Source organism: Lepidothrix coronata, unplaced genomic scaffold (assembly GCF_001604755.1).
Source record: "Lepidothrix coronata isolate B3197 unplaced genomic scaffold, Lepidothrix_coronata-1.0 Scaffold53, whole genome shotgun sequence".
In the NCBI taxonomy this organism is placed as follows: domain Eukaryota; kingdom Metazoa; phylum Chordata; class Aves; order Passeriformes; family Pipridae; genus Lepidothrix; species Lepidothrix coronata.
Genome location: NW_016690233.1, coordinates 2,158,673 through 2,182,258, shown reverse-complemented (window position 1 = coordinate 2,182,258; position 23,586 = coordinate 2,158,673). Strand labels below are relative to the sequence as shown.

Below are 23,586 nucleotides of genomic sequence, written 5' to 3'. Positions count from 1 at the left end.
ACACCACCTGTTTAATTAATGTTTATTGAAATCATTTGGCCTTTTTTAATATATATTGTCATTTAAACAACTGCTTACTCTTTTTAACTTGGATATTAGCATAATATACTCTCTCAGGAATTATTTTTAGTGTTTGAATTGCATATGAACTATGATATGGTCAATTCCTTAATAGTTGGTAACATAACTCCTGTGTTAGCTGTTCTAAGTAATATTATTTTGATCTGTTTAATAAGATTGGCATATGCTTTATTTTGGAGATAAATTAGTATTAAGGAATGGTTTCACTGTTTTGTCTATTATTAAATCTCTCTGGATTTTGTAATTCTCTTGAATATCTCTAATTTGTGTTTTGAGCAGGTTAGAAGTAGCCAGCTAGTTTCTGTTTTAGGCTAAGAACAAAGAATCTGTGCATCTATCTGATTATTGACTTATACATGCAGTTTGTTACAGTGGGCTGGTATTCAGAAATAATATAGTTGCTCTGACAATAGTGTTTCTTTTCTTTTTTGCTAGGAAGTTCACTATCCTTAGATTCTTTTAAGGAATTTGGGTCAATTTGGAGAACTTTATTTTAATTTTTCTGCTTTGAAGGGACAATATGAACATTACTACAATCCACATTTTTTTTAACAACATATCTCATTTTTATGTCTGGAGAAGCATGTCGATAATGAATTTCAGTTTACTGGTTTTGATCAGTTTCAAGCACTCCAGCCTGTTCTAATGCTCTTACAATGTGAGAATGGCTCATGAATTATAACATGCCCATAAACTCTGTATTGGAGAATGGTGCCACCGGAGCAAGCATTACAGGAACAATTGGAAACTCACTCCTGAGAAACGTTTTGCAAGACAGATTATAAGAACTGGGGCTGGGAGTAGAAGGGATGCTGGCGTTGGGATTAATTCATAAAAAATGGTGAAGACTGCAAACCAAACTGTAGATTCAAAAGTGTCCTGGAAAAAGTTCCCTAACTATCTGTTAAGTTTTGCTTTAGCTGATTATAGATTATGCTACAGATTCTTTCAGTGTGCAACCTCTAAGATAGTGATGGTGCACAGGTGTTCAAAACCACAACATACTCTCCTATTTAATGTGATTTCTGCCCTGCATCTTTTAGGAATAGATCTAGCTCTGGAACTTCAGATGCTTTTGTCTTCTGATTTTCTACTGCATAAAATCACCAGAACCTTGATAAAAAGCCCAGAGAAATGAAACTCCCCAAATCTGATTGTGTGAAGTTTTACACTGTAATTTAAAAAAAAAATTATTTAATGATAAACAGATGAAGTTGATTAGCAATTATTCATGTCACATTTTTGGTTTTGGTCTGTGCAGAACAAAGAGAGAGAAATTTAAGATTTCCTTTCATCTTGAGCTGTCTGCTTATGTTTGTGGGGCAGAAGTCTCAACATAAGTTAATTTATTTCAAACTCTGTTAAGAGTCTGTCATAAATCCTTCCCCAGTGCATTGATGTAGCTATACTGCTATGCCTACATGTCTGTGATTTGCCAGATTATTTTGTCTCTAATGCAGTTAGGGAAAGGAAGGTCCTCCATTTTTTACTTTCTCATATTATCACTTCCTGTATGCTAGTTGGTAGACTATATTTGTGAATAAATCTGACAGAGTTTGTATGTTTTTAAAGCATTCAAAATCTGGTCCTGGAGGAAAAGCTCAAATAACATGGGATAATCCCAGAGAACTGGAAGCTTATATCCAAAAACTTCAAGCTGCTGCTGAACGGCTTTCCACTGAAAATAGAAAACTAAGGAAGTGGCACACAAACTTCATTGAAAAGGTACATTTTCCATATGAAATTGAAATTGTGTCTCTTATGGCTTACCTTACCCTTTCTTTCATTTACATGGTGATGAGTATGCTTATTATTCCTTAAAATTCTTTTGACAGGTTATATCGCTTATGAATATTGATCTACTTCGGCAGCAGCAGCGTTGGAAAGATGGACTCCAGGAGCTCAGAACTGGTTTTGCCAGCCTCGAGTCACAGGCAGGGTTTCATTACCATACTGCAAACTGTGAACATTTGACTTTTCAACAGTAATCAAAATTAAAGACTCAAACATGGCATGATTGAATTAATTTTGATTAAGGAGTTACTAACTGGGTCAGGTAAACCAACTGTGTACTGGTTAATGTCAGGTGTGAGGTAAAATCTCAGATGAGGAGGAGGAAGGCAATCTTTTTGATCTCACACTAGTCATGGGAGAACTTTTGGTCAATGATGTGTTAGATGAAGAAATGGGAAAACCTTAGATAATGTAGATCAGTTATGTCTCATTAATGTCTGAGCCATTAATGCAAGGTAAAACAAAGAAATTGGTACAGATATGAGTGATCCCTGGATAGAACAAATGTATAAAATTTAGAATTAAAATGCATTTCTGCCTGAAATAATGAAAAAGATAAGTTTTTGTTTGTTCACTTATCAACTGTCACCTTTTCGAGTAGAATCACAGAATCATTTGAGTAGCAAAAGACCTTTAAGATCATTAAGATGATAAAGATTTTGTTTAAGAATGTCATATTATTAAAGTAGGTAGGTAATATTACATCACCTAATCTATTTTGAGGTATTATTCCAGTCAGTTTAATTTTTCCTATAGCCTTCAGCAATCAAAGAACTATATTCTTAGATGGATGTGTTGTTCTTAACCTTTCTAATGCAAACCCAGTTGGTATTTGCCAGTAAAATAAATGCAGTATCTCTACAGTATTTTACTTATAATTTTGTTTTCATTTTCTAAGGATAATAAGAAAAATAAGTAAGTGTATCGATTCCGCTTTTAGTTTGTAATTTCTTTTGAAGTTTAGTTTGCAGATTTTTATTTTACGAAAATAATCTATATTTGCCTCAGGATCTGTTTGAAAATTGTTTTGGTATTACAGAATATTTTTAGATGGAAAATTAACAAAACTATATTATCCACTTTGTAAATATCTTTGACTGAAGTTATAAAACTTAACCAAATATATCTTTTTCACCATCCAAAAATTACAAGGTGGTATAGCCTTACTCCTGTTGTCATCAAGATTTTACATATTTCTTAAACCCTATTTATGATTGTCTGAAGGCTTAATTGAGACAATTTCAGATTTTCTTAATCTCTAGAATCTTTCTGTTGGAAGAGTTCCTCTGGGCAGCCTTGAATTGTAGGGCAGGCCTTAACTGTGTAGCTTTCTGCAGCAGCCCTTGACTGCCTCGAAAGCCCTATCTAAATCACTATTCAATTAAACAAGAGAACCTGTTAAGCTGGAAGAAGCTTCTAATTTCTTCTCTAGCTTATGTTGTCCTTTTAAAAATTCCTGGACGACTTGTAAGAGACCATTTACAGACTTGATAGATAGGGATTTACACTTTCTTACAGTGCAGTGTAGCAGATTCTAATGAAAGTCTGAATTCTTTGAGATGAAATCTTTGCTAACTTAGTAGTTAACATTGGTCTGTGTAAACACACAAAAATTTTTTTAAATACTGTTTAAAAGGTAGCTTACATTGTAATATAGGTTTAAATCTCTCATTCAGCCAGCTCTTTATCTTATTTCTAGCTAAGTCCTGTGCATTTTAGAGTAACCTTGAAGAATCTTATAGTAAACCTCAGTGAAGTTCTTATCCTGAACTGCCATAGAGACTCATTGATTTGTGTTTTTTTTTTTGTTATTCCTATATTAATTTGAAATAAATGCAATAACTCTAGATCTCCCTAATGTTCAAACTGGTCACATTACCAGAGAATATCTTGAGTTAGTAAGGTCCCACAAGGACCATTGAGTCCAACCCTCTGCTCTTCACAGGGCTACCTAAAACTAAACCATATGACTTAAGTATGTTGTCCAGATGATCCTTAAACTCTGACAGGCTTGGTGCCATGACCACTTCCCTGGGAAGTCTGTTCCAGTGGTGTGATACTTCAGTGAACTTTACTGAGGTCCTAGTCTTCAGACATTGTACTGTGTGCAGTTTCAGTTTATAATTGTGGTTTGAGAAATAAAATAAAACAAAAAATTAACATTGTTAAATTTTAGGGTTTCAAATCGAATGATATGAAAGCTTGGAGACAACACTGGAATCATCAACTTTACAAAGCTCTGGAGCATCAGTATCAAATGGGCTTAGAAGCACTCAATGAGAATTTACCAGAGATAAATATTGATCTAACATTCAAGTAAGATTTTTTTCTTTTGCCTTATAAGAAAATATTTAGACTCAGGTTACATTAAAATATTAATTTTTCATTATCTGTTTCACTTCTTAGACAAGGCCGGTTGCAATTCAGACCTCCTTTCGAAGAAGTACGAGCTAGATATTATAGAGAAATGAAGAGATTCATCTCTATTCCAAATCAGTTTAGGGGAGTAAGTGAAGCAGATGATGAATCTATATTCACTGTTATGACTGAAAGAAATGCAAATGGATTTCTGACTGCTTTCAGTAAAGCAGAAGATTTGTTCAGAAGGCTGACAGACGTTTCTAATCAATTCAAGGTATTTTCAGTATTGGACTGACTCATACTTTTTTAATCTTAGATTTGTATTCGTGTATGCTTCGGACACCCTAGAAATAACTGAGCATTGACGTGTGCGTTATTGTCCGTTTCTGCAAGGCATATAAGCAAAACCTTAGTAAGTCGACCCATGTTAGTCAACAACTTAAGCATATGCCTAACTTGAAATATATGTACAGTTCCCATCGGAACCTGTGTATTATAGCTGTCTTTTCAGTCCTGCTGTTTTGATTATCCTGAAATGTGTGAATATGTAAAACCATTTTGTATTTCCTGATTTTTGTACGAAGAGAATCTCTAGGTAATTGAAGGGGCACTAAGGTTAAAGAGAATGTTGCTTGAAAACATTATTATTTTAATATTATCGAGAAACATTTTTTTTATTCTGGAAAATATTTCTTTTCCATGAAATGAAAAATGATGTTGGGAAGGAATGGATCGTAATTGGCCAAGTAGATATGGAATCTTTGGTGAAGACACATCTTTTTAGCAAGCAGGACTGGGAAAAAAACTTTAAGGCATTAAAAGTGAGAGGGAAAGAAGCAGAACGTCTTCCAAGGTATAGTGTAACTCTATTCTTTTGTTTGAACACTGTATTCTATCAGATACTTTAAAGGTAGTAGTAAAATAGAGATTTTCTCTTTACGTGAAGATATAGACAGAACTTCTAGAGTTTTTAAAATATTGATGTACTTTTTGAATGTTTGGGTTTTCATTTTTCCATTTTATTTTTAGACATTTACTGTCTTTTATCTGTTCAGTCTTCTCTGAAAACTTTTAATTATTTTGTCTGATATGATGGGAAACTCCATCAAAATTCGGGGCTCATTCTTAAATATTACAAAGCGTGATATTTTTAAAAATCTGTTAGCTAAGTCCTGTACATGAGAAATATATATGGCAGTTAGCAAACGACACAGTGAATGTTTATACATGAAATAATTCCTGTATTGAAACATTTGATTACCTCTTACAATTTAAAACACGCTAGTGTAGGCTTTTATTCTTACATATATTCCCATGGGACTTACTCTGCTATACGGTTAGAGTTCTTAAGTGAAACTGGAAGGAGTTGTTTTCAGAACAAGGAAAAAGAGGTGACATTTCATTCTGGAGAATGGACTAGTAGAACTTGTTGGCTAAGTGATATTCTGAGTAGAACCGTCAGTCTGGACAGGCTGAGATGAATAGAAGAGAAACTAACTGGCTGGTATGTCTTATAGCCAGAAGCAACATGTTGCTAAGAAGTGCTTTGAGTTGAAAATATTGGTGTGAGGGAGGATACTCTTGAAAGTATCAAATAAGGTAGACTTTTTCTTAGTGTTCTTTAGGCATCTACTTGTGGTCACTGTGAGATATTAGATGTGGGGCCTTGAGATGACTCACTGTGGCTTTTCTTCTGTTCTTAGGACTATTGAAGGCAGGGTTAGTAAACTAATGGAAATTTGAGATTTAAAGGCATAAAAGTACAAATAATGATAGTATTTTTTCTTTTGATTATGGTAATAGCCTTTTTGAATTTTGTGGCACTGGTTATATAAAATCAAGTAATTTCTAACTATTTAGAGAAGCAGAGCATTGGACCTCAGTCCCCATAAAACTGCATATATGTGCATAATTGGTGTAAATATTTCAATAGTATGAGTAATTTTCCCAATAAGCTATGACTTTTAGTTGTAGAATTATGAGGCAAATTTTTTATTAGGCAAAAAAATGAGGGTAAACTATAGATGCGCATAGGTCTTAGACAGACTGACATTTAGGTATGCTACTGAATATTTACTGTCTTTTTTTTCTTGAAGCACCGTCAGGATAGATTGTTTAACTGTCAATTGCAACCCTGTCAAAACTGTAATTGATGATTTCATCCAGAAGTTGTATGATGTTCTAGTCATTTCTTTGAGGAAATGTATTCAAGGTAAATAACTTCAATGATAGTATTTTTGGTTTTGTTTCTATTGTACTTGGGGACATTTGTGTTAATGTAAATACTCTTTTAAAGAAATATTTTACTCTCAGACACAGTGAGCTGCAGAAATCACAGTGCAGAGAAAGTAATCTGTTACTACTGTGTGCTCCTCAACATTACTTTTTCACTACAAGCCTAACCTAAGACCCTTTGATGTCCATGTGTGTCTTTCCTGTTCACTTGCTTGGGCCACATCTCTTCCAGATGTAAAAGAATACATATGAACGTTATTTTGCGTGTTGATTTTATCTGAAGGAATATTTCTTTGTTGTTTCAGAGAGGAAAATTTATTTGATGTTTGAGAGAGGAAAGTTACTTAGGTGTTTGAGGAGACATCATAAAATGTTGTAATTAAAAATACTAGATTTTTCTTTTACAAACTGAAATGCTTCATGAAGAGTCTTGAATAACGTAGACTTATTTCATAGAGTTACTTGTCACTTAGACTGTCAAAACACAGAGTGTTAAAGAATGTAAAACATTTCCCTAATTTCGGATGGTCTGTCTATATCTTGAAGAGTAGGACAAAATGGAATAATGAGTAGATGATGAGAAATAACCATGCTTTGTGCTTTAAAGCTAACAATCATCACAGGAAATACAGAACAGGGGTTATGCAGAAAGTGAATGACTTCCATAGCCTGAAAGGTGAATCTTTCCCGGAAGATTCCCTGGAAATGTACAGCTTCCTTCTCAGTATCAAAAAAGATCTACCTTGGTAGGAAAACAGAACATTATAGCTTAATCAAGCTTTTGTTTTTGAGTCTTTTCAATATGTAAAGCAAGGTGGCTTTAGTTATTTACCTTCTTTAAAAGAACCTAACCAAAACCAAAAAAAAACCCAATAAACCCCTGAAGAACCCAAAGGCAATTTTAACATCTGTTTCTCTCTGTTTACCCAAAAAAAGACCTATACAGCTTTTGAAAGTATATAAACAAGTGCCTTATGTATTTATGTTTAATGTTCAGAAGGGACTCTGATATTTATGGCCTAAATCATACATTGAGTAAAGTGGTTTACATTTAAAAAACTGTGTAAACACAAATGTGCAATTTTTGTTGAGGTAGTATGTAAGATTGGAGTCTGGAATTTTTTAAGCAAATACTTTACATACTTATGACAATGTTGTATCATTGTGCATTTTCTGACTTGGATATTTAAAACTACCAATATTTTCTCCATGCTAACTTTGTTTTCCATCATTATATAGTTCACCTTTGTGATGTTTCTTCATTTCTCACCGATGCCATGGAAACATTAGTGATTAGGCCCCAGACTGTAGAGGAAATAGCAGAAGACAATTTAAAATATTTAAGCCTACATGAACGAAAAGAAGGGGTAAGATACCATTTTATCATATCTAGAACAACAACTATAAAAAATGCAATTACTTTCTAGTATGAAAACTTACATTTAATAATAACTAGTATAGATCATGCAGTGGCCATGCAGGGGCAAGGCAGTAGTCCATGTAGCACAGTAATTTGTGTCCAGCAGTAGAGTGGCTTACCTATGGGAAAATATAAAATCGGGACAGAGTATTTGATACTTGTCCTTACTTCTAACCTCAACCAGAACCTTTTTGAGTTTTATGTGGCTCCTAAACATATAGTAACACTCAGTGATTTCTTTTTGACAGCCTTACCTCATCTTCTCTTGATTGCAAATACACGTTTGACATCTAAAATATACTCTGGTAAAATGTAGATCAATTGCCCATTACATGAAGGACCCTTTCTTTTATACTTTTTTCACCTGCCATTTACTAACTTCATACCATTTATGTCTTATATTGAAGAGATATGGACCTTTTCATGACACATGATTGTATTCTTTTTTTGTGTGTCTGGTATCAGCCGTCTCTCTTCTAGATTGAAGAGTGTTAGTTTACCTAAGGTTTTCTTATGCATAAACCCACACATAACTTTGATCATCCTTGTTGCCTTTTGGTAAGTCCTTTCTTTCTGTTTCAATTTTCTGTGGGACCAACAGAATTTTTCCAATTTTTAAGATATGAATAAACCCTGGATTTATATGATGAAATAGAAATATTACCTCTTTTATTATTTTTTTGACTCCTGTGACTCCTAACATTTGATTTACTTCCTACTGCTTAGATTAAGCTGACAATTTTTTAAAATTAGTTGTCATAACTCCAAGATATCAAGCCTAAAATTCAGTTGTTAGCTTAGAACTCAACTTGTACATGTAAAATTTATTTTTTCATGTTTACATCACTTCATGGCTGTCTTCCTGAGTTTTTGTCACTGGTATCATCAGTCCCTATTTCTTTTAAGTTCATTCTGCAGTACTTCACAGGTGAAGTATTTTAATGCTTGGAGTGACATAATATCATCAGTAAACTTTATCATCTCACAGGTTGGTCTCCTTTTCCAACTCTTTTATAAAACACCTTGAGCAGTCCAGCACAGATACCTACAGAATTCTGTGGGTGACCTTTTCCCATTGCAGGAACTAGCTGTCTCCTCCTAACGCTGTTCTCTATCTTTTACCCTGTTAATTATCTGTGCAAGGCCCTTTGTTCTTTTATCAAGGTTATCAGTTTTCCTTAAATGCCTTAGGTGAGGGTTTGTATTAAAAGCTTTTTGGAAACTCAGTTGGAATATATGATTTAATTTTCCTTCATCCATACCCTTACTGATGTCCTTAAAGAGCTCCAGTTCTACAAAATTGTGGAATTCTGCAAAACCCATATTAACTCTTCCCAACCGGACAATATTTACACTTTGAAGGATTCAGTTCTAAATGAGTCCATTTGAGTTTAGGTCTGTATGTGCAGGTGTCTGCAGTGCGTGCGCTGTTAATATACTCAGCAGAAGTCTGGTCCAGTTGCCCAAAAGTGCAGTTCTAGAGTTACTGAGATGCATTTCCAACATCCTCACAAGGCTGGCAGACATAACAGAGGAGTTCTGTGAGGCCTCTACCTTTCCATAGTTGCAACTGGAGGCCATGCAAGTGCCCTAGAACATCTCAGATGGCCCGAAACATGTATTTGTGAGGAACTGAATCAAGTCCCAGTGATGAAGTCAGCTGCTAGGTGTAATTATTTACATTTTGTAGGAACTCTGGGAGAGTTTTTGGATGTTGAAGAGAATTGCTTCTTAGCATTAGTGCCTCTTCTCTCCTAATTTTTAAAGGAAAACATACATAGCAGACATTTTGGTAAATGTGTAGAACTGTGTGTGTTTATCTCAGATGACTCTGCTGACTTACATAGTTTAAACGAGTTGGTTTGGTTTCTCTTTCAAATTTTGTCAATTCTTAATATGTGGGAAAAAAAGATGAATTTTTTTTTCTGCATTATCAGGTCACAAAACCAGTGCTCTTTTATATGAGTATAAGAGAAAAAAAAAGGAAAGAGGGAGAGAAGGAAGGAGGGAGGGAAGGAAAGAAGGAAGGAAGGAAGGAAGGAAAGGGGCAGTATTATATGGCATGAAATATCTCTGCCTGGCTGTATTTCATGGATTGAAATACAGGTAAATAGGTAAAGCAAAGGCAGTGCAAAATCAAAGCAAAACAAGGAATTCATTCACCACTTTCCGTGGGCAGGCATATGTTCAGCCATCTCCAGAAAAGCAGGGCTCTATCATGCGTTATAGCAACTTGGAAAAACAAATACCATCACTCTGAATGCCCCCCCTCTCATCCCCTTCCTTCTTTTTCCTCCAACTTTCTATGTTGAGCACAATGCCCTGTGGTCTTGAATATCCCTTGGGTCAGTTGGGCTTAGCTGTCCTGGCTGTGTCCCCTCCCAACTCCTTGTGCACCCCCTGCCCATAGACTGGTAGATGGGGTGAGGAGCAGAAAAGATCTTGGCTCTGTGCAAGCCCTGCTCCACAGTAACTAAAACATCCCTGTACTACCACATCATTTTCAACAAAATTTCAAAACACGGCCCCGTATCAGCTACCATGAAAAAATTTAACTCCATCCCAGCCAGTCCTAGCACACATATAAACATGTTTATAGAATTCTGTTGCTCTGCTGCTGTTCTCCAATTTGATTGAGTCATCTGTGCAATGTATAAGGAAACTTATCTGTTTCATAGTTATCATTCACTTCTTTATATCTCATGGCAGGATCAAGATTTAGAATTTCTCTAAGTAAATCAGATACTACTCTTCCGATGTTTTAACGTTATTCTATAAGCAGTATTTAAAAAGCAGCTGTATATAATTTTATTATCTGTGCATATATGGTGATTCATATATATTTGCTTATAGTTTAGATAAACAGGATTTGCTGAATTTTTGCATACACATTTATTTTTAATCTTTCTGATTTTAGATTTTTCTCCTATTTCAAGAGGCTGAAGATAAAAACAAACTTCTGCGAACTGTGGCTGGTGCAGGTTTGAACACTATCAGTAGCCTAAGAGCTACATGGGATAAGTTTGAATTAATGATGGAAAGCCACCAGCTTATGATTGCAGAACAGGTAACAATGAAAGATTAACATTTTACCTGAAAATGTTGAAATTATTTTGAGTAAGTCCGGAAAAATACTTTTTTTCTTAGGTTAAATCTGTAAATATTCTCAATTCAGTGTTAAAACCAGTGTTACTGAGTTGAGGGAGAGCTTTCAAAGGAAGAATAATTAAACTCTTAAGCAGCAACTAGGTGAAACTTCTGTTGAATTGATGCTGAAATGAATGTTGCAATGTTGTACTTTTGTCTCAAAACAACTTTCTCGTAACAGAAATGACTTAATAAATGCAATGGTTAACCGAAGGCAATAGGATAACACTTAAAAGATAGTGTTTTCATTACTTTATTGTGCTTTTAGTACTGAAGCTGTTTTTTTTCTTTTCACGTAACTTTGCTAAACTATGCACAGTCCTGTAATTCCAGTCTATAGGCAAATTGCTGAACTCATTTGAAGTTCTGCTGAGGATATCCGTATGCCATGCAAATATAGCAATTTTTCTATCCACTATAATGTGCAGGCTAGATAGATAGCATAGCTGAGTAAATAGGTCTCAAATACCAGCATAATAAAAAAAAATAGTACCCCTTTAAAAAAACCCACAAAACCAGGAGAATAGAGTTGGACTGTTTCTTGGGGAATTATACAAGAAGTTTTTTGAGTTTGATTTTTGATCATATTGTAGTTACCAAGTTTTGAAGTTGATATTTTGGTTTTGATCATTGTTGTAGATACAAACCATTGAAGGAATGTAATTTTACCTCTTGCTTTACAGATTGAAATGATGAAAGGAAATGTGATTTCACGTATTAATATGTATCTTCAAGACCTGGAAAAATTTAAAGCACGCTGGGATCAGCTAAAGCCAAGTGATGATGTCATTGAAACAGGGGATCAGGATGTACTTGAGAAAAGTGCTCAGATCATAAAGGAAAAAAATAAAGAATTTGATGAACTTGAAACTGTGAAAGAAAAACTCATGTATGTATATTTACTTCCCTGTATATCTTATTCACTAATGTATGGATCTTTTGCAGCAATAGTAACTCAGAAAATGTTAACTAATTTTTATCACAACAGTTAATATAAGGAATTTAATTTGTAATACCTGTTTTTCATTAGCTTTCCAGGGTCCTTTTTGTTGATTTTACATAACATGAATTTCTCAAGCCAAGTTTTTCTAGAGTTTTTTTTTAATGAAAAATTTGAGAAGTCTCTTAAGCTTTCACATGAGGAGGTTTGATGCTGACTTCTGAAATTCTCATTGAGAGAAAGTTTATAATATTGGTCCAAGAAGGACCTCGATCCTCTTGTAACTTAAGTGGGCAGGAACTCACGTCTCCTGTTTCTTGAGTAAGTGTCCTAACTGGTAGACTGTTGTGCAAAAGGAAAGGATTTTTCTGATCTGGGTGTCTACTTTCAGTAAACAAATAATAATAATAATTAGTAAATAAATATTATAAAAATAATAATTAGTAAATTATTAGAGATCTTGAGAGGACAAAGTTTTCTGTTTAACTTCTTACCTTGGCAAGTAAATGATAGTAAATAAAATTAGCATATTCTTTCTACCCAGCAGAAAGAAAAAATCAATTCAAAATTATTTTCTTTCAAGCTTTCTTTTTGAGGGTACAAATTAATTAACTTTTCTTGTAAAAAAATGAATGACAGTTTATGGAAAATAATTGGCAATATGGGAGAATATTGCTGTGTAGGAGAGTTATCCCTCATATTCCTTTATTATTTCTATTCAAGAAGGAGACTATAAGGAAACTGGAGTTGTCAGCAGTGTTCTTCAATAAAGCCAATAACATTTCTTAAAAAAATATGATTATTTCTGTAGGATACCATTTCTTAAACCATAAATGTACAGTAGAATAATGCAATCCATAATACAGTGATCTTTTTATTCAGTGAAGAATGCCATCATTTTAAATTGGAAGAGCCTGACTTCTCATTGTCAGAAGTTGTAAGTCAAGATATTAAGAGTTGTGCAGAAGTCTGGGCACTGTATGAAGAGTTTTATGAAGGTTTTCAGGAAAAAGCCAAAGAAGACTGGATTACTTTTAGGTATGATTTTGTTACTTTATTTTTAATTGACATACATGTGTGGTTGTAGTACTGTGTTGTTATGACCTTTTTATATTTGATTTTCATGCAGAAGTAAAACACACCTATTTGAAGAATTTTTGTTTCACTGGCATGACAAAATGAGGAAGATGGAAGAACATACTGTAATGACAGTAAAGTTGCAAAAAGAAGTGGACAAATACAAAGTAAGATGCTTATTACTCTGGAAGTGTTCAAGGCCGGGTTGGATGGGGTTTTTAGCAACCTGGTCTAGTGGAAGGTGTCCCTGCCAATGGTAGAGGGGTTGGAATGATCTTTAAGGTCCTTTTCAACCCAAATATTTCTATGATTCTATGAATTACAAAAAGGCCTATGAAACAAAAAATGGTGTGGTATTAGTGGGTAGTGGACTTCATTCTCTAGCTCATTGTTAATTTCTTACAATAAAATCAGTTAAAATTTAACAAAATATCTTCTGATACTGTTTTGCACATTTCACTTACTTTTGAGAACCTTTTAGTTCCATACAGTGAATAGGAAGATCATTACAACTTACGTAGACACACATTTAATAATGAGTTTTCTTCAGAATTATAATCCTAAACTTTAAATCCAGCAACTGGAAAAAATGTACCTCAGTTTAAGAATTTAATTTTTTTTTGTTTGAATAGCATGTCAGTCTGTAATCAAAAAGGTGCACTTTTCATAAAGACAAGATGGATTCACATGTGCATTTTTTCTATAGATGATAATTCCACTCCTAAAATATGTCAGGGGAGAACATCTTTCTCCAGACCATTGGCTGGATCTCTTTCGTCTTCTGGGTCTTCCCCGAGGCACTACACTTGAGGGCTTGTTATTTGGAGACCTATTGAAAGTGACGGATGCCATTATAGAAAAAGCAATGGAACTTAAGGTATGAATGATTTCAGATAAAGGAACTATAGTTTTTTATGGGTTTTTTTATGCCATGTATGTTATTCGGTATGCATACAATGTTACTACTATAGGAGCAGAGCTTGCATTATATTTTTGAATGGAAAGTTTATTGCAAGCTCTGTAGTTTCATATGAAATCTGTTTTTGCTTTTAAATAGGATTTGAACTGTCGAGCCCAAGGTGAAATCACAATCAGAGAAGCATTACGTGAGCTTGAACTCTGGGGAGTCGGAGCTGTCTTTATGTTAACAGATTATGAAGATAGCCAAGGCAAGACTATCAGGCTTATTAAAGACTGGAAGGACATAGTCAACCAAGTTGGAGATCATCGCTGTCTTCTACAGTCTCTTAAGGACTCTCCATATTACAAAGGTTTTGAAGATAAAGTGTCCATCTGGGAAAAAAAGCTAGCTGACTTGGATGAGTATCTGCAGAATTTAAACCAAATTCAAAGGAAATGGGTCTATTTGGAACCGATATTTGGTCGTGGAGCTCTACCCAAAGAACAGGCTCGTTTTAACAGAGTTGATGAAAACTTCAGGTTAGTGTTATGGAGTGAGACTTATTTATTTCTAATATCTTTGACATGTGTAGTCTAGAACATTTTTCATGGTGAAAATATATGGGAACAATTGGAATATGTATGGAGAGGATGGTCAACAACAGTAATTCAGTTATATATGTGTGAGAGTGACATATCTGAATAAAGGTGGTAATGTTTTCATTTAATGTGGTACTTGTGAAGAAAGGAATCACATGAAACATAAAAGATCATAAACAAGGCAGCCAAACACAAGATTAGTCTTGTCAGCAGTAGAGGTGATATAATTATTTTTTCAAGAATCATGTTGAAGACAAGCACTATATTCACTAAGGAAGTACACAGATAGACTTTTGGGAGAGACAGATGCTTTATCTGATCCAAACAAGTCAAAAGATAAAAAGGGAGTAGATTTTAGACGTATAATAAGATATGTACCTTTATCTGTCTTGATTTGAGTTGAAATGACTTATAAGGAAGTAAAAGACAAGAACTGAATTTTCTTGGCTTGGAGTAGAGAAATTTTAGCAAAAACCAGTTGGTTTTAAATTACAGTGGAGAGATATTGATGTAAATTCTGCAGTATTTCATCATTAATACTGAAAACTGAAAGTTATATATCAACTCTTTATATTACTTCCCTGTGTGTTATTTTTTATTTACATAACTAATATATAATATTTAAATTACAATTATAATGGTTTTATTAATTATTCTTTTTTTTTCCTGTCAAGATCCATTATGTCAGATATCAAGAGTGACAATAGGGTAACATCACTGAATGCCCAGACGGGAATAAAAAATACCTTAATTACCATACTTGACCAACTTCAGAGATGTCAGAAATCTTTGAATGAGTTTTTGGAGGTACAGCCAACATTAACAGAGTTTTTTATAAACAATGTCAGTAAGTTTGAATTTAAGTCAACAAAACTGATTTATTTTGTTTTAATATAGGAAAAGCGCTCAGCATTTCCAAGATTCTATTTCATTGGAGATGACGACTTGTTAGAAATTTTAGGACAGTCCACGAATCCCCTGGTTATTCAGTCTCATCTTAAGAAACTTTTTGCTGGTAATGTATCAATCTTCATTTGTGAAATGTACTTTTTTAGAAATAAGCTTCTTCAAAGCTAAATAATATGTCGCAGGCTTTTTTTCCCTTTTTTTTCCACTACTAGACACTGAGGAATTAATGTTTGACTTTGACAATTTATTGATGTTTTCTGATTATTAGGCATTAATAGTGTGAGCTTTGATAAAGAATTTAAACACATAATTGCCATGAAGTCTGTAGAAGGAGAAACTGTGCCACTTAGAAATAAAGTTCTTCTGTCAAATGATGTGGAGGTAAGAAAATCACATCCCAGTCTGGTTCAAGCGTCTTTGAGAAATTAATTTGTAATGTAATTTTTGAGTTTTTTTTCATCTCTTTGTCAGGTGTGGCTAAACAGTTTGGCTTTGGAGATGAAGGAGACCCTGAAAAAAATGTTAATTGACTGTGTTGATGCTGGAAAAAAATCACAAGGTTCAATTGATCCGTCCCTCTTCCCTTCCCAGGTAGTAGTTCATCCAGTAATGCCACTATGTAGTCTTAGATTTACCGAAGAAGTTATTTTTTTTGAATCTCATAAAGAAGTATATATTTGGATTTGAAAGAATATAACCCTTAACAAATCCATTTTACTCATTTATTGTATAGAGAAATTCTTAAAGATATGTGGTCTTATAATTCCTTTGTAAACATTTGAAATATTCAAGTCTTTTACATGGCACCTGATCTAACATCTGTCTATTTATTAAATTTTATATAAATCTTGATCTTAGTTGGTATTGAATGTTACATGCAGGGCTGCGAAGACTTAGTAACAATAAAAAGCCCTTTTGGATCTGATTAAAGTAGGTAAGAGTTTCTGAAGCTTGCTCTCTCCCTCCCCCAGAATGTAGTTACTGTTACAATTTTCAAATTGTCACAATTGGTGGAATTTTTTGTTACAGACCTTTCTAGTTCCAAGTTTGACTGAACCTTCATAGCTCAAACAGGGCTGTTACACTGAATGTAAAGTAGTTAGAATATAAGTGGAGTGCTGGAAACTAGAATGCAAAGTATTGTAGTAGCAGATCAGTGACACAAGTGAGAGGTGCTCCTGAGAGTGTGTAATATGGGTTCAGCATGCCCACAATATGGTGGTTTCCATCTGACATATCATTTAATAGAAAAAGAGACTTATAAATTTTGCTACTGCATGCTTTAGAACAGCTGAAGGACTTGCTGTATTGGATTAGATTGCAAGTTTTGGCAAAATTTTGTCATGTTTTAAGATGGCTGTATTTGTTTTTAAAAGCATAGCAAATGTATAGCTTTGTTTAAAAATTATACAATAAAATATATAAAATATCAGACATAATAAGCAACTGCAAATTAATTGAAAAACAGATTGTTTTTTATGTCCTCTGTATTTATAAAATATAACTTGGATTTCTTTTTCCAAAGATTCTTTCCTTGGCAGAACAAATTCAGTTCACTGAAGACGTTGAAAGTGCTATAAAAAACCATAATCTGCAACAATTAGAATTAGAACTCATGGCTAAACTGGACCATTATACTAACATTGGTAGTGGCATAGAAAATACTGGGAGTACAGGTATAAAAATGATAATTAATATAAATATTTTTTTTATTACTTTAGTTGTGTAATATTTTACATTCTGTATATTTGAACAGGAAATTGTATAAATCCGTCTCTGAGTTCATAAAGTTGACTTACATAAGGTTGCTCATCTATTACTGTCAAGATTAGAGTTTTTAATATATCAGAATGAACAAAGGACTTTTATTTAGATTAAAAATTATCTTAGAGAATTTATGTATTTGCAAACATGTTTTCTTAACTTTTTAATAAGTTTCTATCTTTTGGTTTATATATCTACTGATAATTTGTTCTCATCTACTGATAATTTGTTCTCATCTACTGAACTGTGTCCTAGTGTTATGTATCACAGGAAGTGGCCAAAAAGCAGTTGAGGTACCTTAAGGCAAGCCAATATATACTGTACAACTGTGTGGGTAATTTTCTATGTTAGATGTATACATGTGCCTCTGAACTAATAATTCCTGTGTACCTCTGAGGCAAAACAAATAAGCTAGTTATTCCCAAGACATGATTATTCTGAATCTTATATACTCCAAATGAGTTTGAATAATTATGCCTCTGAGTGCTTATTCCTCCCTTTTGACCAGAGGTGGGACTTTGAGTGACCTGAGATATAAAGTTCCATAGTGTAGATTAGGTGAGATGGCTTTTACCTTAATATGTGTAAAAAGACTCAATTTGACATGTAGTTGACAGTCTTCCACCACATTTGTATCGCTGGTTACTGCATTAAATTCTAGTTTATAATTCGTGAACTGTAAACATCTGATACATTGCTTAGGAATAGGATTCATATCACCTACCTCCAGCAGTCTATGAGTGTGCTTCTTTGTCTAAGCTCCTTTTCTGTGGTCTTTCTATACCCATTTGAGAAATGTCATCAGTTACAGAAGAGTGTTCAGTCCATCTATTGTATAATACATTTACCGTAACTTTTTAACTTAGACAATAGGTGTGATTTTGAACTGAGTTTCTTGATTATTCCCACTTACTTTGGTTTAAATCCCATCATGGGGTGGTCTGGAAGCACACAAACTGGATATCTTTCAAAAGGAACTAAATTAAACAGTATGTTCTAAGAATACACTTAATGCATGCAATCTGCTAATGAACATTCATTACACATCACTTTAATTATTCTGAGTAAAATCTCCAGAGTGTATGTAGTGTGGGTTTCAGATCCTCAACAGATCACTCAATAGGTTACACCACCTCATTCCTGAAGTAAACATTCCTGAAATAAATTGCTTTGCAGAAAAGACTTTCTCTCTCTTTTGAATGTAGAGGCAGACAAAATCACTTCAAAATGACTGAAGTTACATGATGATTCACACTGTCTCTCAGGATCTCATGTTATGCTGTTTGCTTTAGAAAATAAAAAACCTTTCTATATATAATTCAAATAAAATCTAACTGAAATCTGCTGATAATAAAAATCAGCACAATGAACTTGAGAATGGGTGACGTGTCTTCCTTACTACACCGTTGTGATTTTTTTTCTTTTGTGTGTGATTATTTGCAGAATCAGGAATCCTTGAGCTTAAGCTTAAAGCTCTGATTCTTGATATCATTCATAACATTGATGTGGTGAAGCAGCTGAATCAAGCTCAGATTCACGATATTGAAGACTGGGCTTGGAAGAAGCAGCTGAGATTTTATATGAAAGACCAAAAATGTTATGTTCAGATGGTAGATGCTGAACTCCAATATACTTATGAATATCAGGTGTGGTATTTTTAATTTTTACCTAGTGGCTTTTATAGGTGTCCAACACTTTCTCATTTGATACCTGCTGCTGCTTGTCTCCCAACTGTTATCATTTTTTTTGAACTTTGTTGTGTCTTTAGCATGCTATTTCACAGAAAATATTAAAAGATAGGGTAATAATTTTCATTCTTGATATTGATGGGGTAAGTGTAAGTTGTATGGAAAGTAGCTGTATTGTCATATAAATATTTTCTAATATGATTGCTGTTTTTATATATCTGAATGCAATTTCATCTGTAATTCTAAAAAATTTTTGAACAATGCTTTGGTATTTGGTGTAAAATCAGGAAAACTTTGAAACAAATTCATAATCTAGGCTGTTGTGTAATATTTCCAAATTAATTAGTTATGAATGAAATTAATGGAATTACTTTGTCAATACTTTCTTTCTCTTAGTCAATATAATTTGTTTTGTTTCTGCAGGGTAATTCCCCTAAACTTGTTTACACACCTTTGACAGATAAGTGTTACCTAACTCTCACTCAGGCCATGAAGATGGGCCTTGGAGGAAATCCCTATGGTCCAGCTGGAACTGGGAAGACAGAGTCAGTAAAGGCCTTGGGTGGACTTCTCGGAAGACAAGTTTTAGTCTTTAATTGTGACGAGGTGAATATGGTTCTGTTTAATTTAGGAAATGGATATCTATGCCCATACTTTGTAAAGCGATATTATATTCTAGAAATAATATTAATAATATCAATTATTACAGAATTATATATTATTATATTTATTATTATTAGTGTTAATAATATTATTCTATAAATAATTTTGATAATTTATCAATTTTCATTAGAAATCTGTGGATATTTCTAATGACGTTTTTTAGTGGATGGGAAGACAGTCTTTTATATTTTCTTGTTATTTGAATTTTGATAGTATTCTTTTTAATTTTAAGGGCATTGATGTGAAGTCAATGGGGCGCATATTTGTGGGCTTAGTGAAGTGTGGTGCCTGGGGCTGTTTTGATGAATTCAATAGACTTGAGGAAGCTGTATTGTCTGCAGTATCCATGCAGATTCAGACAATTCAACACGCGTTGAAGAAACACAGTCCTGTATGTGAGATGCTTGGCAAAAAGGTACTGCAAAACTTACTTAAAAACTGAGTATTCTAACTAAGCATAGTCCTCCCAGCATTTCTCAATACTGTTTTATTTGACAATATACTATTATAATGCACTTCTAATGCTAGGTTGAAATGGACCATAATTCTGGAATTTTTATCACTTTGAATCCTGCTGGAAAAGGTTATGGAGGAAGACAAAAACTACCTGATAATCTCAAACAACTTTTCAGGCCAGTTGCTATGACTCATCCAGACAATGAACTCATTGCGGAAGTGATTTTGTATTCAGAAGGCTTTAAGGATGCTAAAATACTGGGTAGAAAATTAGTGGCTATTTTTAATCTAGCAAGGTAAGCTTTCACATACCCCACCTCCCCCTAGTAAAGTTACCTTTTTAATTCTCTTCCCTTCTACCTCTTAAATCTAAACAGTATATCATGCAAATCTCTGTGGATACTAACTTAACATAGAATTAAAATACTGCAATATATTGAGAGGTTGAGGTGTGAAAGTGTATGGAATGCAATTATAATCTCAAGGGGACAAATTGCTGCTCCCCTAGTATGTTCATTAAATATAAATGTGAGCATGTGAATGTTCAGATGCGTTGTGTTGATTTTAGGCTCTTGAAATTGTTGAAATGCAAGTTAACTATTTGGTTAAAAGTATGCACATTAGAAAATACAAAAAGTTAGAGGTTATAGTTAGTACTGTTAGGCACAATAATAAATACATTAGCTGTAGAATATAACCCCTCTGAAAATTCAAGAGTGTCATTCCTTGTATCTGAAATGCATTTCAAGTGGCACTACAAATACTCATCAGTTTCTCTTTTGCCCAGAACCTTATTAAAAATATGTTCATTCGCCAAACCAAAATTTCAGGCACTGTAACCTAAAGATTATTACAATATTGTTGTTTTCAAATTTAGGGAGCTTCTGACACCACAGCAACACTATGACTGGGGTTTACGAGCATTGAAGACTGTTTTGAGAGGCTGTGGCAGCCTTCTTCAACAGCTGAAGAAAAGCAATGCAAAGCAAGAAAGTAAGATTGCCCATGCCAAACTTTTGATTCTTTAGGATCTTGTACAAATAGAATTTACTGCCGACTTCTTATTCACTAGAGTTTTGAGAAGCCATGGCTTGGATCTGGAGGCAATTTAGAAAAGAAAAAAAAAATCTGTGAAAGCCCACCTTCACTAGGAGATCACAAAAGACTGTTGTCATATTGTAGATTGAGCTTTTCTGTGATGATAAGAACATAAACACAGGACTTCATTCTGGAAGGATTTTGAATGATTCTTAAAGACTTTTGTTTTCGTTTGGCTTAGAACAGGAAAGTTGATCCTCTGATGCTGCAATTATTCATAAGTTTTCAGACTATTTTGTTTCTATTTGAGGTTTGCAAAAATTATCATATGGTATTAGATTCAGATAGGTAGACTGAGAAAAATATAAGGACAGGTAGAAATGATAGAAATATATTGGACTAGACTGAGTTAATATATTTTTTTAAGCTTTTGAATTATTGTTGTTTGGGTGTTAATTGAGTGGGAATTAAGAGTGTGGAATGGATGAGCATTTCACATATTTAGGAGACAACTACTGTAACCTGTTTGTTTAAATGGCATATACCTGAAAGTTTACATATCTTAACGTAAAAAAATGGTCTGAAAACTTTAAAGAATTTGTACTTGACTTTAGTATGGATCTACCAGAGAAGGATTACCAGTGATGTGTTTTAGGTCACATTCCTATCACTGTTTCTTGCTATGACATTTTAGCTTAATGTTTAGATATGTGAAATCTGCTGAAATTTTTTCTGGTTTAAAACATAATTTTCAATAACTCTGCCGAAGGCAAGGTGGATGGATTTAACTTATGATTTCAATCCAGAAATTTTTGTTTCTATTTGTTTGATTGTTTTTTCATGCCCTACTTCAAGAAGCTTAAGACATTTCCAACAAATGCAATTGCCTGTTTCTTTATGTTTGCTTGTATTTTTGAGTCAAAATCCTTGGGCATGGCAAAATGCTACTTAAATTTTGTATTGCTTCCTTTAGTAAAGCAGTTCAACCTTTCTAAATCAAGTTCCTTAATGTCAATGTTTTTCCTGTTAACTGTTTATCATGCTATTTAGAAAAATTACCTGTAGAAGCACTTGTATTTAGGACATTTTTCAGTCTGAAAAACTTTGAACTTATTCCAGACTTTAGAAGGGCATGCTAATATTTAACCTCTGGAACATTGGGAAAAAGACACAGGAAGAAGGGAAGTTAGAGAATGGACACTTTCTGTCCCCTGTGTTGAATCTGGACATTCTGGTTTTGGGCAGTCACACTTTCAGAAGGAGGGGAGAAACACAGGATAATTTTCACCTGTCATGTTTTACATGAGAATGTAATTCAATTAAAAAATGAAAATAACTGAGAGATGAGAACCCTGTGCCATTCCCACCATGAGTATCTGTTCTTCTCTCAGAGTAAATAATTTATGTGACTTTTTTCATTCTGATCCCAAAAATGCTTACATTTCCATAGTATTTCAGATTCAGGAGTAATTGTGGAAAGTGTTTACTTCTGGAATATTCATAGTTAATTAGGATGCACTTGAAAGATGTGACTTCAAACTGCCTCTAGCAGAGTAAGGTCTGGAATCCAGATTCTTAATTTCTTTCTTAATTTCTTTAGCAAGTAAGCTACTGTGATAATCATTAGGCTATTATCTACTTTTTGACCAGCATCATAACCATCTCATATCTGTATGAATACATTTGTGGGCATATATTATACTTACAGTAAAGCACTTGCCGAACTTCCTAGTAGAGTGGTACATGAACTAGAATGAAGTCTGTGCTGCGATTCTACTTTCAATGTCTTTGCATTCCTTTGAATGCTGACATATTCAAAGGAAAAAAACCCCCAACAAACAGCTTGGACTGATCTGTCCTCTTTGTTTTTATTTCCAGTTAATGAAAGTCACATGGTGGTTCAAGCTTTGAGGCTTAATACCACGTCAAAGCTTACGTTTGCAGACTGCGCACGTTTTGATGCACTGGTTAAGGATGTATTTCCTGGCACCGACTTTCAAGATGTGGAATATGCTGAGTTAACTACAGCTTTACATCAAGTCTTTGAAGAAGCAAACTTAGAAATTATAAGCACGCAGGTAAGCACCGTCTACAGCAACAAAACGAGTTATTCTGAATTAGAACTTATTTGTCACATTGAATTAATTTCTGTTTTCTTTTGAAATAAATCTTTTATAAAGAAGTGAGAATAACTGATAGTTAGATTCTAGTTACATGTATATAAAAAATTGGATGTGTGTTTGAAGCACGTAGATGTCACTGAAAGTAAAATAGTTCAAGGAAAATTAAGATCTGAACATGTGACACACAGTTTCATTCAAGCCAGGTACTAATGTCAATGAATATTTTGAACAGTGAAAGAAGGAAATATGTGAATATTTGGTTTTATCAAACAGTTCTTTGTCATGTTTTTGGTTATTTATTGTAGAACTAGATGAAGTTCTGTGACTAAGGATTCATAAATTGCTCAGTAAAAATATGCCCAAAGATGGCTAATATTTTTATTTTAATAA

The 23,586-nt window shown here is 33.8% G+C and overlaps 1 protein-coding gene across 1 annotated transcript in view; it reads left to right on the top strand.

The window, feature by feature from the left end:
- DYNC2H1 (dynein cytoplasmic 2 heavy chain 1) overlaps positions 1–23,586 on the top strand; it is a 161,271-nt gene that overhangs the window by 11,959 nt on the left and 125,726 nt on the right. The window contains exons 14-37 of the mRNA XM_017815950.1: positions 1,654–1,806; positions 1,917–2,015; positions 4,052–4,191; positions 4,282–4,510; positions 4,962–5,089; positions 6,333–6,448; positions 7,711–7,838; positions 10,809–10,958; positions 11,722–11,927; positions 12,861–13,016; positions 13,108–13,222; positions 13,762–13,932; positions 14,113–14,495; positions 15,230–15,362; positions 15,453–15,570; positions 15,733–15,845; positions 15,936–16,055; positions 16,990–17,140; positions 18,672–18,874; positions 19,340–19,522; positions 19,812–19,994; positions 20,108–20,331; positions 20,913–21,028; positions 22,952–23,151. Coding sequence (XP_017671439.1) covers positions 1,654–1,806; positions 1,917–2,015; positions 4,052–4,191; positions 4,282–4,510; positions 4,962–5,089; positions 6,333–6,448; positions 7,711–7,838; positions 10,809–10,958; positions 11,722–11,927; positions 12,861–13,016; positions 13,108–13,222; positions 13,762–13,932; positions 14,113–14,495; positions 15,230–15,362; positions 15,453–15,570; positions 15,733–15,845; positions 15,936–16,055; positions 16,990–17,140; positions 18,672–18,874; positions 19,340–19,522; positions 19,812–19,994; positions 20,108–20,331; positions 20,913–21,028; positions 22,952–23,151 — 3,918 coding nt within the window. The remainder of the gene's footprint in view (positions 1–1,653; positions 1,807–1,916; positions 2,016–4,051; positions 4,192–4,281; positions 4,511–4,961; positions 5,090–6,332; positions 6,449–7,710; positions 7,839–10,808; positions 10,959–11,721; positions 11,928–12,860; positions 13,017–13,107; positions 13,223–13,761; positions 13,933–14,112; positions 14,496–15,229; positions 15,363–15,452; positions 15,571–15,732; positions 15,846–15,935; positions 16,056–16,989; positions 17,141–18,671; positions 18,875–19,339; positions 19,523–19,811; positions 19,995–20,107; positions 20,332–20,912; positions 21,029–22,951; positions 23,152–23,586) is intronic.